The 17336-nt window shown below is 44.0% G+C and overlaps 1 protein-coding gene across 2 annotated transcripts in view; it reads right to left on the minus strand.

Annotated features, from left to right (window-relative positions):
* Positions 1-17336, minus strand: part of VIT (vitrin) — a 124541-nt gene that overhangs the window by 59199 nt on the left and 48006 nt on the right. For both annotated transcript variants that reach the window (XM_086327460.1, XM_086327459.1), the window contains exons 4-5: positions 13723-13879; positions 3436-3569 (exon numbers count right to left, since the gene is read on the minus strand). In XM_086327460.1, the coding sequence (XP_086183586.1) occupies positions 3436-3569; positions 13723-13879 (291 nt within the window). The remainder of the gene's footprint in view (positions 1-3435; positions 3570-13722; positions 13880-17336) is intronic.

The raw sequence follows: 17336 nt of genomic DNA on the forward strand, positions 1-17336 counted from the left end.
ATCAAACCTGCGTCTCTTGTGTCTCTTACTTTTTCCACATTGGCAGGCAGGTTCTTCCCACTAGCACGAACTGTGAAGCCCAAGTGGACAGTGAGTGGGGCTATTTCAGACCCAAGGAGGGTGCCTTGGTGAGGCCTCACTTTATCCATAGCAAACGCCACAGGGACACCGACTCCTCAGTTTCCTAGTCTTCTCACATCTAAAACCCTGTGATTCTCTCTGTTTCTATTCAGAAGGAAAAGGAACCTGAGCTCAGCTTTCTGAAATGTGGATCAGAGGACAAACAGGCAGTATTAGGAAGTCCCTCTCTGACCTTTCCCAACTCTGAACTGTGGAAGGACTGTGCTGAACAAAAAGACACAACCCGCCTCCTGCCCCCTCCCAGCCCGCCAAAGTGAATTAATTAAAGGTGCATAGCAACATGTGACAATTGGAAATAAAAGCCTAGAGAAAGGTCACGAAGCCATCTGAACCTTCAGAAGAGGACTCTGACATGATCCAGCAAAACTCGCTAGCCGTGAGCCGCTGGACAGTGGGTGAGCAAGCCACGGCCGCTGTCAGCTGAGACCCTTACGTGGCATTGTGCTCTCCAGACTCATTCACTGGTAGTCACTGCAGAGCACATATGCTTGTTATCAATGGCAAAACGTGTTTCTGGTTAAACGTCACTAGTGGAATGAGATGACACAGCAGTTAAGACTTACAGGGAATAACACAGCAGATTGATTTTCATTTAAAAAATCCAAAACATCTCTACTCTCATGGAATTAATTTTTCTTTTGAACCTCTATTAGGATTCTTGGATTGCAGGCTAAGCACCAAAGACTGAAACCCTCTTATTTCCCCGGGAGCTACTTGGTAAACACCAGTGTGGAGATTATACTTCTAGGATTGGCAAATTTGTATTCTAGACCTTAGTATTTTCATATGGCCCCTGTTTTGTTATGAGTAAAGCTCACAGCACTATGATTAGTGACCTCCCACTACCTGACGTAGAAACTGGTGTAGTTTGAACCCTGGGTGTGCAGAATTCCACATGTAAGAGGAAACAGAGATTGCTCGAGTGAGAAGATCTGATTGTAGTCCTACCAGAATTATGATCAAAGGATAGTAGAGGCTGGGACATGGGGCATGTAAAGGCGCAAAACTCCCACCCAGGTTGGAAGGCCTGCTATGTTATGAGACATTTTCTCTTCCTGCTTTAGCCGGCATTCCACAGGGGGTGCCTTCTCAGGAGAGTCACATGGCTCCTGATTTCGTGGGGAATCCCAGAAACATTTGTTAGGATGTATTTAAAATCCTGCAGTGCCTCTTTAGAGAAAATGAGAGATTCAAGGCCCAGTGCAGAGTAAACAGTACAAGGTGAAGGACAGAGCTCTGTCTTGCGCTCAAACACTGATGGGGCGTGTCAAAAGCTGGAAGGGCTCCCAGGGGCCAAATCTGGAAAATGTGAGCATCAAAAAGAATGATGATGGTAATAGTCTATAACATGTTGTATTTTAAAAAATTATCTGTATGTCCACCATGCACTTGGAAAAATAGTTGTGTGTGGGGGGCGGGGGGGAGGGCTCATTTCTTTATGTAAGAACACTAGCTAATAAATGTGGAAGAATAAGGACAATTTTTCAATTTCTGACTTTACTTTTGCTACGGCAAGGATCACTGATGGATGTTAAAACCACTGGGTGAATTTTGGGTTGGGGGGACAAGCTGTTCATGCTGTTTTGAAGTATCATCCTACAGATTGCTATTACAAAGTATCTTTTACCATGGAGAGATATTATAAAGTATCCAAGTTATCAAATTAAGCATCACCAACAAATGGACAAAATGACATTACGTGTCTCCTTATGACCATTTATGATACTACACCATGGATATGCTATGTTACTATCTATGCAGTATCTTTGCCAAAATATTTAACCTGGACCCAAGCATGAGGCAATAGCCAGACCTGTTTATGGTCCAGATTGTGGAACGTAGTACTGGGTGACTGGCTGAGACTTCAAAAATACCATCGCAGGACTTCCCTGGTGGTCCAGTGGTCAAGAACCCGCCTGCCAATACAGAGGACAGGGGTTCCATCCCTGGTCTGGGGACATGGCATAGACCAACTAGGCCCGTGTGCCACAACTATTGAGCCCACATGCCCTACAGCCTGTGCTCTGCCACAAGAGAAGCGACCGCAAGGAGAATCCCATGCGCTGCAACGAAGACCCAGCACAGACAAAAATAAAGTTAAAAAAAAAAATGTCAGCGCTACTCATGACCAAAAATGGAAGTGTGGTGCTAGACAGGTCTAGATTAAAGGAAACCAAAAAAAATAAAAGAAAATAATAAAGGAAACCAAACAGACACGACGAGGAAATACGATGGGTGATCTGTGATTGTAGATCCACCCCCTAACAGAAGAAGAAATTATTGTGAAGAATATTTTGGGTATAGTTGGATATAATTGAATAAGACTATTTCTTATTTTTCATATTTATTAATATTCATTAACATTATTGTAGCAATGCTAATTTTTTTAGGCATTGTACTGTGGTTATTTAGGAAAACGCTTCTGTTCTTACCAGATGTGTGCTGAAGTATTAAGGGATAATTGTCATCATGCTGGTGGCTTCCTTTCACACAGTTCAAGCAAAATATAAATAGATAGATAAAGCAAGTGTAGCAAAATATTACCAGTTGGTGTATCTGAGTGAAGGGTATTCATTGTACTATCTTTTCATTTTCGCATAAACTTAAAAGTTTTCAAAATAAAAGGTTAGGTTGGGAAAATTCACAAAAATAAATAGGGGAACAGGCAGGTCATGATAATACAGAGATACTTGGTTAGCTTTTTACTATGAAGTCACACTAGCCATTAGGTCATTGATATTACCTCTTTGGAAGAGGGCAAAAAAAAATAAATAAATAAGTGAAAATAATTATCTATAAAATCCTATGGAGCCAGATAGTGAGAACTGATTAACAGCGAAACAATTAGTCTTAAAAAAGAAATCTCAAATATAGTTGTAGCTCAGTTCTCTAAAAGCCTGTCCCTATCTATTCATTTACCAGACTTCTCAAGGAATAAGCTAGAAATGAGGAACATTTGGCATAACTAAAGGAGTAACTCAAAAAACCCAAGTTATTAAATGTAATTCACTTAATTAAAAGTTTGATTGGACTTACTGATAGCTGCTGTGTGTTTAAAATGAGTAATTGGAGCCTTTTTATATTTCCAGACTTGGTAGTGATTTATCACTGTAATTAGAATTCATTGTTTCACGATCCTAATTATCAGAAGAACTAATGCTTCAGATTTTTATGTAATGAGGTGGGCCATAAAATAAGGCTAACAGCACACTGAAAGGAGCACATTTCATCCCCTGAGGTCACTTAACCCAGGTGTCGGTTATAGGGCAGCACTTCTCCAGGGCGTAGACGTACCTGAGATGACAAAGGATTCTCTCCATCGTGGAAGGGATAATGACTGGACACCGTTGGAGTAACTCCCTTTATAGCCAGACTGTCCAGCCACTTTCCGAACAAGTATTTTCCCTCCTGAATTATCAAGCACACCACTGTGAAGAGAGAAAAAACTTTTTTTGAAGAAAGAGGAGAAGAATATTGTTTGGCATATAATAGACTATGAAACAAGTCACCATCTTAATTTTTTTCGTATTCTACATGTTATACATTTAAAAAACTTGTTAAATTGAAGTATTGTTGATTTACAATGTTGTGGTAGTTTCAGCTGTGTGGCATAGTCATTCAGTTATTCATATACATGTATTTATTCTTTTTCACATTCTTTTCCTATACAGGTTATTACAGAGTATAGACTTCCCTGTGCCATACAGGGGGCTTCCCTGGTGGTGGCTCAGATGGTAAAGAATTCGCCTGCAATATGGGAGGCCTTGGAGAAGGCGATGGCACCCTACTCCACTACTCTTGCCTGGAAAATCCCATGGACGGAGGAGCCTGGTGGGCTGCAGTCCATGGGGTCACTAAGAGTCGGACACGACTGAGCGACTTCACTTTCACTTTTCACTTCTATGCATTGGAGAAGGAAATGGCAACCCACTCCAGTGTTCTTGCCTGGAGAATCCTAGGGACGGGGCAGCCTGGTGGGCGCCGTCTATGGGGTCACACAGAGTCGGACACGACTGAAGTGACTTAGCAGCATGGGAGGCCTGGGTTTGATCCCTGGATTGGGAAGATCCCCTGGAAGCGGACATGGAAACCCACTCCAGTATTCTTGCCTGGAGAATCCCCAAGGACAGAGGAACCTGGCGAGCTGCAGTCTGTGGGGTCACAAGGAGTCAGACACAACTAAGTGATTGTGTGTGCCTGAGTGCTTAGTCGCTTCAGTTGTGTCCAGCTCTTTGCGACCCACTGGACTACAGCCTACCAGGCTTTTCTGACCATGGGATTTTCCAGGCAAAAACACTGGAGTGGGTTGCTGTGCCCTCCTCTAGGGGCTTTTCCTGACTCAGGGATGAACCCATGTCTCTTACATCTTCTCCATTGGCAGGCAGGATCTTTACCACTAGCACCACCTGGGAAGCCCACAGTAGGTTCTTGCTGGTTATCTGTTTTGTATACAGTAGTGTGTGTATTCGGAGAAGGCAATGGCACCCCACTCCAGTACTCTCGCCTGGAAAATCCCATGGACGGATGAGCCTGGCGGGCTGCAGTCCATGGGGTCGCTAGAGTCGGACACGACTGAACGATTTCACTTTCACTTTTCACTTCCATGCATTGTAGAAGGAAATGGCAACCCACTCCAGTGTTCTTGCCTGGAGAATCCCAGGGACGGGGAAGCCTGGTGGGCTACTGTCTGTTGGGTCCCACAGAGTCAGACACGACTGAAGCGACTTAGCAGCAGCAGCAGCAGTGTGTATATTAATCGCAAGTTCCTAATTTATACACCCCCCCGACCCGTGTTTTCCCCTTGATAACCATAAATTTGTTTTTGAAATCTGTGACTTGTTTCTGTGAATTTTTTTTGTAAATAAGTTCATTTGTATAATTTCTTTTTAGATTTTGCATATAAGGGATATCTTACAATATTTCTCTTTGTCTGACTTCACTCCTGTGAGTCCTGTAAGTCTAATATAAGTGAATGTATGTCCATTCATTCTAAGTCCATCCATGTTGCTGCAAATGGTATTATTTCATTCTTTTTAGTGACTAGTATTCATTGTATATAGGTACCGTATCTTCTTTACCCATTCTTCTGCCAGTGGATATTTAGGTTGCTTCCATATCCTGGCTGTAGTACATAGTGCTGCAATGAACACTAGAGTGCATGTGTCTTTTTGAATTATGGTTTTGTCCAGATACATGCCCAGGAGTGAGATTGCGGGATCGTATTATAGTTCATTTTTACTTTTTTAAGGAACCTCCGAACTGTTCTCCATAATGGTTGTATCAATTTACATTCCCATCAACAGTGTGGGAGTGTTTCCTTTTCTCCACCAGTGTTTATGGTTTGTACACTTTTTGCTGATGGCCATTCTGACCAGTGTAGATACCTCATTATTGTTTTGATTTGCATTTTTCTGATAATTAGTGATTTAAATATCTTCCCTGGTGGCTCAGATGGTAAAGCGGGAGACCTGGGTTCGATCCCTGGGTCAGGAAGATCCTCTGGAGAAGGAAATGGCAACCCACTCCAGTACTCTTGCCTGGAAAATCCCATGGACAGAGGAGCGTAGTAGGCTACAGTCCATGGGGTCGCAAAGAGTCGGATACGACTGAGCGACTTCACTTCACTTCACCTCACTTCAGGTACTTTTTGGCTATCTGCATGTCTTCTTTGGAGAAATGTCTATTTAGATCTTCTACTCATTTTTGGATTGAGTTGTTTGTTTCTTTGACATAGAGATACATGAGTCATTTTTATATTTTGGAGATTAACACCTTGTCAGTAGCTTTGTTTGCAAATATTTTCTCCCATTCTATGGGTTGTCTTTTCATTTTGTTTATGGTTTCCTTTGCTGTGCAAAAGCTTTTAAATTTAGTTAGCCTTTGTATGTTTATTTTTGCTTTTGTTTTTGTAACTCCAGGAGGTGGATCCAAAAAAGATATTGCTGCAAAGAGTGTTCTGTCTATGGTTCCCTTTAAGAATTTTATAGTGTCTAGCCTTTTAGCTCTTTGAACCACTTTGAGTTTACTTTTATGTTAAAGAATATTTGTACTAACTTCATTATTTTATACATAGCTATTTAGTTTTCCCAGCTCTTATTGAAGAGACTGTCTTTTCTCCATTGTATATTCTTGCCTCCTAAATTAATTGACCATAAATGCATGGGTCTATTTCTGGGTTTTCTAGCCTATTCCATTGATTTATATTTCTGTTTTTGCTCCAGTAACATACTTTTTTGATTACTGTCATTTTGTAGTATAGTCAGAACTTGGGGAGCCTAATCCCTCCAGCTGTTTTTCTTTTTCTCTATAAGGTTGGTTCTTAACTTTGTTTTCACATGCTATTCTTTTAGTTTTATAAATCTTTAACCATTTTTTCCCATTGACTTAAAAAAAATTTTAATTGGAAGATAATTATAATATTGTGTTAGTTTCTGCCATACATCAACATGAATCAGCTACAAATTTATTTTTTAAAGTCTTTATTGAAAAAAAAAAGTCTTTATTGATTTTGTTATATTATTATTTCTGTTTTATTATGTTTTGATCTTTTGGCCACAAGGCCTGTGGGATCCCAGGTCCCTGACCAGGGATCAAACCTGCATCCCTTGCATTGGAAGCTGAAGTCTTAACCACTGGACCACCAGGGAAGTCTCCAAATTTTTTTTTAATTGGAGAAAAATAGCTTTATAATGTTGTATTGGTTTCTGCCATACAAAATGAAAATCAGTCATAATTATATATGTATATATATGTGTGTGTGTGTGTGTATATACCTTACCTCTTGAGCCTCCCTCCCCACCTCTCCCCCCATCACACCTCTCTAGGAATTCACAGAGCACCAGGCTTGGCTCCCTGTGCTATAAAGAAAATTCCCTCTAGCTATCTTACAGACGACAGTGTGTGTGTATGTGTGTGTATAAATATACATGTATGTATATCAGTGCTACTTTTTCAATTCATCCCACCCTTCCACCACTGCTGGTTTTCTTTCTCTTTGCGGCCCTATGAACTATGCAGTCCATGGGATTTTCTAGGCCAGAATACTGGAGTGGGTAGCCTTTCCCTTCTCCAGGGGATCTTCCCAACCCAGGGATCAAACCCAGGTCTCCCTCATTGCAGGCAGATTGAGCCAGAAATGTTGAGGTAAGTTCCTTCTTTTCCCCCTCTCCGGAGAGTTTTTATCATAAATGTGTGTTGAATTTTGTCAAAAGCTTTTTTTGCATCTATTGAGACAATCATACTGATTTTTATTATTCAGTTTGTTACTATGGTGCATCATACCAGTTGATTCGAGGATACTGAAGAATCTTTACACCCCTGTGATAAATCCCACTTGATCATGGTGGATGATCTTTTTAATGTATTATTTGATTCAGTTTGCTAGTGTTTTGTTGAGTATTTTTGCATCTATGTTCATTAGTGATATTCAGCCACCATCTTTATTTAGAGATATGAAAGCAGGAAGAGCAAGAAAACCTTCACCTTGCAGCCCAACCCCATGTATGGTGCTTCCATCACATGGCCTGGCAGCTGACCTCCAGGTCTAATGTCCTTCTCTTTCATATTACAGGACCTGATCATGCTTCAGATTTCTTCTTTTTAGTTTCTCATATATATATATATATATATATATATATATATATATATACACACACACACACACACATATCAGTTCAGTTCAGTTCAGTTCAGTCACTCAGTCGTGTCCAACTCTTTGTGATCCCATGAATCGCAGCACGCCAGGCCTCCCTGTCCATCACCAACTCCCGGAGTTCACTCAGACTCACGTCCATCGAGTCGGTGATGCCATCCAGCCATCTCATCCTCTGTTGTCCCCTTCTCCTCCTGCCCCCAATCCCTCCCAGCATCAGAGTCTTTTCCAATGAGTCAACTCTTCGCATGAGGTGGCCAAAGCACTGGAGTTTCAGCTTTAGCATCATTCCTTCCAAAGAACACCCAGGACTGATCTCATTTAGAATGGACTGGTTGAAACTCCTTGCAGTCCAAGGGACTCTCAAGAGTCTTCTCCAACATCACAGTTCAAAAGCATCAATACATATATATGTATGCATATGTATATATATATAAATGATTATTTAATTTAATCCTTTTTTATTTATTTATTTTTCCTTCACAAGTTTCTCTTTGATGTCTTAATTGCTACTAGTTCTTCCTGATGTAAAACCTCTTTCCTGACAATTTCCATTTTGGTTTTGTGTGACATCACAGGATGATTTCAACTATTTGAAAGGGTGGTACAATATTTTTAAAAGCACATTATTCCTTTTATTTTGGGCAAGGGAAGGTGTGTAAGCTAAACTAAACTCATTTAAAGGAGTCCCCAAAGGTTGGAAATTGTTTTAATTTCTAGGATTTTGGAGGTTTTACATCCTGATATGACAGTAACTGACATATTTACCTCTTTGCTTCCACTGAAGCAGGGGCTCCAGTAAGTCATTTCCTTGCCCCAGAGCCTAACATGGCTCCCTTGGGCATCTGAAATTGACAGGATAGGGGAATGAAAAAGTCCTTAGATTTGTTCCTATCAACACCCTTCCTTCTGTACAGGATCGAGTGCTGCCATTTCCTTCCCTCCCACCTCCATGGTGAGTCAACAACTTTCAACACTCAACTTCCTAACAGCTCAAAAGGAAAGAAAGTGATAATAATACTTGACATATAAAACCCTTAATTGCTTTTGAATCATTCCCACTTATGGTATCTCACTGAGTTCTCCCAGCAAACCTACTGGCTGTGGAGCAGAGGGAATGCTGTCATTCCCACTTTACAGAGATAGGGTTAGGAAGGTCGAAGGGTCTTGTGACTCCAGATTTGTAACTTCTCAATTGCAAGGGAGGGATGTGAACCCAAATCTAAGTGACCTGGAATCTTAGGTTTGCCCCACATGGTCACAGTTGCCTCTCAGAGTTCAAAAGCTACAGGCTTCTCCGCACATCAAGCCCCCATCTCGCCTTCACAGCATTGCAACCCTGCCCGCCCTTCTCTGGGGCGCTCTCAGTCAGGGCCCCTCACTCTCCCAGCTGCAGCAAGGCAGTCCCAGCTCTGCTGACAAACCACAGGATTCCCACTCCCACATTTCTGTTGCTGCTCTCTGCTCTGGAGAACCTGGGAGTCTCCCCAGTGCCTCCTTCTCCATGACGTTGCTACACCACTTCCATGGCTCAGATGGTGAGGAATCTGCCTGCAGTTCAGGAGACGCCGGAGAGATGGGTTTGATCCCTGCTTTTGGGAAGATCCCCTGGAGAAGGGCACGGCAACCCACTCCAGTTTTCTTGCCTAGAGAATTCCATAGACAGAGGACGCTTGTGGGTTACAGTTCAAGGGGTAGCAAAGAGTCAGACACTACTGAGCGACTTTCACTCACTTCACTTCCTAACAATGCCTTTGAATCTTGTCTTTCCATGATGACTCTGATTTTATTTGTATTAATTCCTTGAGTTAACTTTCTCTCTCAAATGGAATGGAAATCTTCTTATGGGACGACACTAGTTTTGCTTCTGTGTTCGAAGGCCTGTCTCTGTGTGGCTGCCCCTCATGCTGACTTGTGAAAGCTGGTTGTTAGGTTCAGGATGGTGCCAAGGGGTTCATTTCACAATGGTAGCTTGAAATCAGCCACAGTGGGTGATTATACTACAGTCGTTGACAAATCAGCATCTACCCCCTCCTCCTTTTAAGAGGGTTAACTGGTAAACACTGACCAGCACACCACTGGCATGGGCTGACAATTGAAATTATTTTTTAAAAAATTATCCCAATTATCCCATGGTCCCTTATTCATAACTAGTAAATAGAAATAGAAATAGCTCTTTTTATTTTCTCCTGGGGGAAATTTTTCTGTCCCTGGATTTATATTCCATTGTACTGAGGAAATGTGCAAGCAGTCATTCTTGTTTTAAAAGTCAGAAGCACTGTAGCTGCCACTCAGAGGAAGAGGTGCCGAGTTTCGCTTTGCTCAGGCTTTTAAAAAGGGAATGGGGGAAGGCCTGGGGGTCCTTAGGCTGGACTGGGAGGTGGAGATCCCTTGTTGCGGTTATAGAGGACTCCAAACCCAGACTTTGGGAAAGGCATGGACAAAGAACTCTTGTCTTCTCATGAGATTTTCCTGTTGCCTTAAGAGAGAGATCTGATGTGCGTATTTCCAGATATCCTTCTGGAGGAGGCATAGGGTAGGGAGTGGTCTGTCAACTCGAGGAGGTGACAGCTGTCCCAGGGGAGGAATGCACGGGATGCTAGACCACCACAGGAGACACCAGAGGAGGGGGAGAGCCTGAAGGCCTGTGGTTGCACTTGGGACACACTTAGGGGCTCAGAACCAAGGAAGTTTGGAGAACTTATGTCAATAAAACCTCACCTGTATCCTCATTGAGGCGGAGACGCTTCATACACATTCTCTGAAAGAGCAAAACCAGTTCTACTCCTTTGCATTCCTCAGACACCCTGCATGATGCTGAACATGGCCTTGAGGGTCACCTCCTCCCTGACCCTCCGGACACTACGATAAGCTGAGGGTCAGCATCGTGGCCTGGAGGAAAGGGGCTGTCCACCACGAGGTCAGGTTTTGCTGGCTGCCATTCTCAAGATGGCATCTGGTCAGAAATCCATGCTTAGCAGGAAGATGGCCTCTTTATTGTCCCATCTCAGAACTCTTCCCCTCTCCCAGGCTTTGGTCCCACTTTAAACACAGAAGTTAGTTCAGGCCAAGACTGAGCCTGAATGTGATGCCTCATTATGTTCATTATCTCTTTGCTTTGAAAGATCAAGGGGATCACTCATGATAAGGCATCTGATTATCATACATTATATGAAAATTAAACCCTTTAAGCTAAATCTGAATTTCTAAACCAAAGTATGCCCTCTCCAGTTTCCCAGTTCTGACTGCATGGGCCTCTGGCAGGACAGTGATGGATGGTCCCTTATGCATTTCCCACTCTTATCCTCTGACTTTAATCCTTCCTTCTGAAAAGAGACCTGTTCTGTTTGTAAAAAACGGAACTGATATAATCCAAAATTCCTATCTCTTTTCCCTTAAGACTTCTATACATCCTCCTTATGGGTAGTGATTCCTTCTTTCCAATCTCCTACTATATCAGCCATTGGTCCAAGAAGTCATGAGGCATTCAGTTGCTCTAGCAGCAAATCTTTTTTGAAACAGCGAAGCTCTTTTCTGCAGTCCCTCTACCCTCATCTATATTCTTCTCAGCAAGTTCCTAGGCTCCACCCCAAATGCTGATATTGCTGAGTCCTGGTTCTTGTCAATGCCATTCCTATTTCCTCCCTAGAGGTGTGTTCATCTGGCATAAAGCCTTTCCCAACTCTAACTACTCCAAAGTCTATAACTTCATCATGTCCTCATGTTGTACATTAAGCAATGCTGGGACCCCTCAGTTCTTATCTAAATGTATCACCTGGGCTCTGGGCTGGAAGCCAGGGGATACAAGTTCTAATCCTGGAAATAACTAGCAATTTAATTAACCCAATTTAATTAACCTCTCTATGCCTCCCTCTGGGCTTCCCTGGTAGCTCAGATGGTAAAGAATCTGCTTGCAATGCAGGAGGCCCTGTTTTGATCCCTGGGTTGGGATAATCCCCTGGAGAAGAGAATGGCAACCCACTCCAGTATTCTTGCCTGGATAATCCCATGGATGGAGGAGCCTGGTGGGCTACAGTCCACGGGGTTGCAGAGTCAGACACTTTTGACATCCACTTCTGAGAATGTTAACAGCAGCCTCGTAGGGCTGAGGTGATGCAAGGGAGAGGATCTCTGTGTAAGGGGTTACTGTCATTATGAAGACATCTTGTGAGCTCATATGAACTCGTGTGGCTCTGTATTGCACAGGAAACAAGGAAAGGCAAGAGATAGACAGCAAATGCCAGAGGAAGCAAGTGTCAACCCGGAAAAATACAAGCAGGCCTAGGATAGGCTCAGCCTCTACAGAAGATATCAGTGTCTACACAAACACAAACCAGAGTGTGCTGATGGTGTTGGTGGAGCTGTGAGGGCATGCACACATGTGTTAGCATGTGTGTGAGCACATATGTGTGTTCAAACACAGGTAGGAGGCATGAGTGTTTGAACAAGTGATCCTGTGGGGGCAAGCCTAAGTGTGTGTGTATTCACGTGTAGATTTGCATATTGCCTTGCTGCACAAAATTGATGTCAGGGTGAAAGCAAAATATTTTTATTTCATAGTTTGGAGTTAAGAAGTAGAATTTGGTGTTTGTTTCTTTAATGTTCCTCTATTTATCCTTAGTAGAGCTTTTGTATTGGAGAAGGAAATAGCAACCCACTCCAGTGTTCTTGCCTGGAGCATCCCAGGGACGGGGGAGCCTGGTGGGCTGCCGTCTATGGGGTCGCACAGAGTCGGACACGACTGAAGCGACTTAGCAGCAGCAGCAGCAGCAGAGCTTTTGTGTTCCCTCTCCCATTGAAAAACCAGGTAGCTCTTCATCTCTGTGTGCCGATGGGAAAAGGAGTATGGCTGACAAAGTCTATTAGTAACTCTTAAGTCTTATTTTAGGCAGAGATTTTTTTCATTGCTTCTGCAAATTTTAGCGAGGCTACTGCCTAGAGACCTTGAAAGGGAATGAATTTTAGTCCCTCCTCTCTCTGGCAGAGATACAACTGAAGGATCAAGTGACTGGCTTGCAAATAAAGAAAAGCGAAAAGATGCCACAGGCTTGAATAAGTAAGAAACTTCAGCCAGTATCTGGCAGCCAAGCCCAAACTTTAGAGCTGCATCTCAAAGCAGTGCTGGGTAGTGAATAGAAGCGGGAGTACTGATTTGAGTTTGAATCCCCACTCTGATACTTTTCAATGATGTGGCTTTAGAAAGGCTATTCAACCTCTCTTCACCTTTAAGAGGTGGATAACAGTGGTAGATAGCACACAGGGGAGTTGTGGGGGCTGAATTAGACAACACAGGTAGAGAGCTGGACATCCACCCACCAGCCTTATTATCAAACATATTCAGTAAACATACCTTCCCCTGTGTTTTGACTCCACGCCTAAGTGAAAGAGGTGTGAGGCTTCTGCAAAGGTCACGCCTGCCTGCCTCATTTAGGCAGTGACACAGTCATGCTTCCTTCTTCCTGGATCCCAAACCAACAGCTGACCAGTCAGGACCACTGTCCCCCTCCTTTTCACTGTTTCCGGTTCCCATTTGTCTCCAGCCATCAACGAGAGCTGTGACATTTCTTCTCTAAACCTCTGGGCCTTCCTTAGTCACGTCCCTATTATTTCCTTGCTCAGCACATACAGGTAGAAAATATTTTTTTACATCATCAAGAACTTTGGTTTCTTCGTTGTGAGCACAAAAGAGTAGGATTCTCCTCCCCTCTCACTCATGTGTAAAGAGAAGTCAGTTCTTTCTAGAGAGATTTGCAAGGAGATCCAGGGCCATGAACAGGTTCTGGGTCATCCTCTGGGATGGGGCTGCTAGATAAAACACAGAATGCTCATTTAGAGTTGTCCATTTTTGTTTGCTAATCAGGCAGCCCTGCGCCCGGGGCTCCCCGCCCACACCCTGGCGGCTCGTTCTTAAGTAACTCAGCGTTGCCTACCTGTGAACTGCAGCGCCGCACACGCTGGAATAGGAAGCGTAGACGTCAGCACCGTAAACGTGGTACCTGGGGTCTTGGCATCCTGGTGGACACTTCACAATGAACTCGACGTTCGTTATCTTCCCAGCTCTCACATCACAACTGATCTGAGGCACAGCTGGGAATGCAAAATGAAGTCAAGATTACACCTTGTGGTAGCAGCTTATATATGGGGTGACTGTTAGGTTATAATTATTCATTTACTTGATCTCTAAAAGCCAGAACCTGGGCTGATCCTGGATCCCCTCTGTATAATGAAAGCAGAGAGGTAATTAGGACATTCCTCAGGCCAAAAGAGCAATCTCTGTCCGTTGCATTTAACCTGCTAAGAGCAAGAACAAGAGGCTCATTCCTGTGCTTAATCGAACAATTAATTAATTGGAGTAGAGAACTCTGGGAAAAGACCCAACTCCAGTGGCCAGAAATGTCAGTGTGAGTCCACAGCTGGAGAATACTGCTTTTTCAGATGCTCCGGAGCTAGCCCAGGAAAAGAGGAAATGCTCAGAAAACCTCGCAGGAGGAAGGAAAGGTATTCGGGAAGGGCGAGTTAGAGAGCATGGGCTTTGCGGCGGGACTGGCTAGGAAAAGGTGGGCCTACTGCAGCCGAGACCCCAGCTGCGGGGAGCACAGGGATGGGCAGGACCAGGCAGGAGGAGGCAGCTTGAGTGCGTGTGTTCTGTGAACGAGGTGGGACTCGTTGGAGAGTTTTTGACCTGGGGAGATAGGTAATGAAAGCGATCTTTTGTCTTGGTCCTTGAGGCTGGGTCCTAGCTCCAGGGTCAAGGTAGGAGTCATCTTTCCTCCTCTTCCTCAAGGCTCAGTGGAAAGCTGGGGACTGCCCTATTGGGCATCCTGGGGAAGCCCATTCATTCAGCCTCCCTCCTCTTGGGCCTCGTGACGCCATAGCCAGCCTAGCAGTAGTGTTGGCAAGGCTGCTGGAGCCCCAAACTTGCTTAGGGATAAGATGGTGTAGATGCTGTATTGGAAGTACCTAAAAGGGGGGTGTGGCTGCGTCTTCCCTAAAAAAAATTTCCCTCCAAAACTCCTGGATGAAAAGGCCTCCTAGAGGATGCCCAGGAGCTAGGAATGTATTCTCTAGAAGAGACTCTGAAACACAAACAACCGTTCAAAGAGTAAGCAGGAGGGAACTGGAAACCACCAGATGCGAGAGCTGCCTGGCAGAGCATTTGGAGGCAAGTCACAAGTAGGACTGAGCAAGAACTGAAGGGGAGGTTTCTATGGAGTCTTCTTTTTTTTGCTAAAAAGAACTTTCTAGTAAATGAAGTTGCCCTTGAAGGAAGGGGCAGGCAGGGACTGGACAGTTGAAGATGGCCATGATGTCTCCATTGGGTGGGCGGTGGAAAGAAAGCCCCGCCCAGTGGTAAGAGTCAGTGATTACAAACATAGATTCCGGATCTCTGCCAGGCCACCCATCCTCTAACTGGGTTACTGAGATGCTCTCAGAGTTGTTAATGGTTTCCAGCTGTATCCAAAATGTACTTTTTTTTTTTTTTTTTAACTCTTTTGTACCTGAATGGATCAGAGCTGTGTTTCCTTCAGACTGGAGAGAGGACTGAAGTTAGAGCTCCCGCTCTTTTCCTAAACACCCCTCCCAGACAGTCCTGGCCACACAGGGCTGGGCCAGCATGGAAGTCCTCCTGGGAGCCCGGGGGCTGAGTGTGATCACAGGCTAAAACAATTTGTGGTCCCCATGGAGGAGGGGAGCGCCGCGCTTAAAATGGTTTTGTGGTTTCATTCTCCCCACCACAGGCTGCTTCCTCTCCAGTTATTTTCTTTTTATCTTCCGTTCTTTTAAACCCCGATACTCAAGGCTGCGTGGACTATTTTGAGTCTTGGAGCACTGTTTTAAAGAGACAATTTGAGGACGGAAGATGCCTGAGTAGCCTCTCCTTAAACTGGTTAATTGTGGGATCACTGGGTGTATAACTAAATGCGTTCAACTCTCCTCCCTTCCGCAGATCACTGCCCCATTCCTGAATGCAGCTCCTCCCTTGGATGCAAAGAAAAGGAAAGATTCCCTCTTGGCTCTTAGTTGTGTGAAGTAGGAAGTGACAGCTCTGTGCCTTGGGATTCCATGTGGGCGTGACTTTGGCATTTTGAGGTTTTGGACCTCCTGGAAGGCCAACCCAGCTCTTCTGGAGTTGTAAATGGGGTGCTACGGAGAAGCTTGTTGCGTGAGTGTCATACAGTGATCGAACCTACAGCAAGACAGGTGCACAGGCAGTAGAATTTTCCATGAAATAGTTGGCTTAAAATGACAAGGGGGAAAGTGTCACATGGGAATATTTTGCTTCCTGCTCATCAATTCCCACCCTCAACTAGCCCCTTCCTTTGAGGGGAATTTGTTTTATTTTGCTTTCACAAAGGCCTGGGGCAGTCCCTTCAGTAAGATCTTCTGCTTTATCTGCATCCAGTTGGATTAGCAGTTGGTGAATTAGTTCACCCCACGATAGTGGGAGGGGGGATAAAATGAAATCAAGTGTGTACGCTCATGTACTTTGGAAGATGTACCGTTCACTGTCCCCTGAGCCTTACTTGCCAAATCAGTGCCTCCCTGCTCCCTTCAGACCTGAGGCAGACGCTTCTCGAGCTGCCTTAATTTTGACTTCTCCTCTGAAGGAAGGATTATTTCCACACTTGTGAGAGGAAACACAAAGATAGATGAAAATGAACCTAAACAACAGAGGAGAAGGAGAGAAAAGGAAGACTTCTGGGAAGGCATGTGGGATCTGCCCAGACTAGGGGTCAAACCTGTGTGTCCTGCATTGGCAGATGGATTCTTTACCCGTGAGCCGCCAGGGAAGCCCCGTCCTGCACATAGTAATTTGCCTCTGCTAACTATCAGCTGGAAAGTGGGATAGTTCAAAAGCATGCAGAGGAAATCCAGAGATAAATCATTTCATTTGGGCCTTAAGTGGATGGATGGAAGATTCTTAGAAGGTTGCAAGAAAACAGACTGCTTCATAGATAACTGGGAAAATACTGTAAAGGAATAAACTGTGGGTTCCATATACTCAGAGAGTGGTCAAAAAGATGCAAATGCCTGCTTCTTGTTGGCTGGATTTAGATATCACATTTTCCAATGATTTTGGCCATCAGTCTGAAATTATAATTAGCTCACTCTCTCCAGCTTAATTTTCTGTACAAATTGAACAAATATTTGACCTTTAGACATGCTTTGTCATTGCACCCTGTTCTTCCAATGTGCTTGATTATTTGTGCTTGATTTCACTCCTTTCTGAGTGTACTTTTGTGAGTGGAAGTGAGAGAACCCTGGGCTGAAGTTACAGAGCTCCTGGGGAAGCCCAGAACTACTCGAGTGGAAGCTGCTCAGAGACCTGTTTCCTGGCCATTTGCTCTGCTCCCACCTCATATGATTCCTTAAGGGTACCTCGCCTTCTCAGGGCTGTTATCATTTTCTCCAGGGAACTCACATGAGGGCATCTCAGAATCTGTTCTTCCCAGAGGACCTTGGCACTAGACACAGGGAAAAGAGAACCATTTGCAACCCAGATGGCAAGAACTGAAGATAACTTTTAGATGTTGTTCTCTGA

This window comes from Bos grunniens, chromosome 11 (genome assembly GCF_055505025.1).
Source record: "Bos grunniens cultivar Pamir isolate PY7600 chromosome 11, Bosgru_T2T1.0, whole genome shotgun sequence".
In the NCBI taxonomy this organism is placed as follows: domain Eukaryota; kingdom Metazoa; phylum Chordata; class Mammalia; order Artiodactyla; family Bovidae; genus Bos; species Bos grunniens.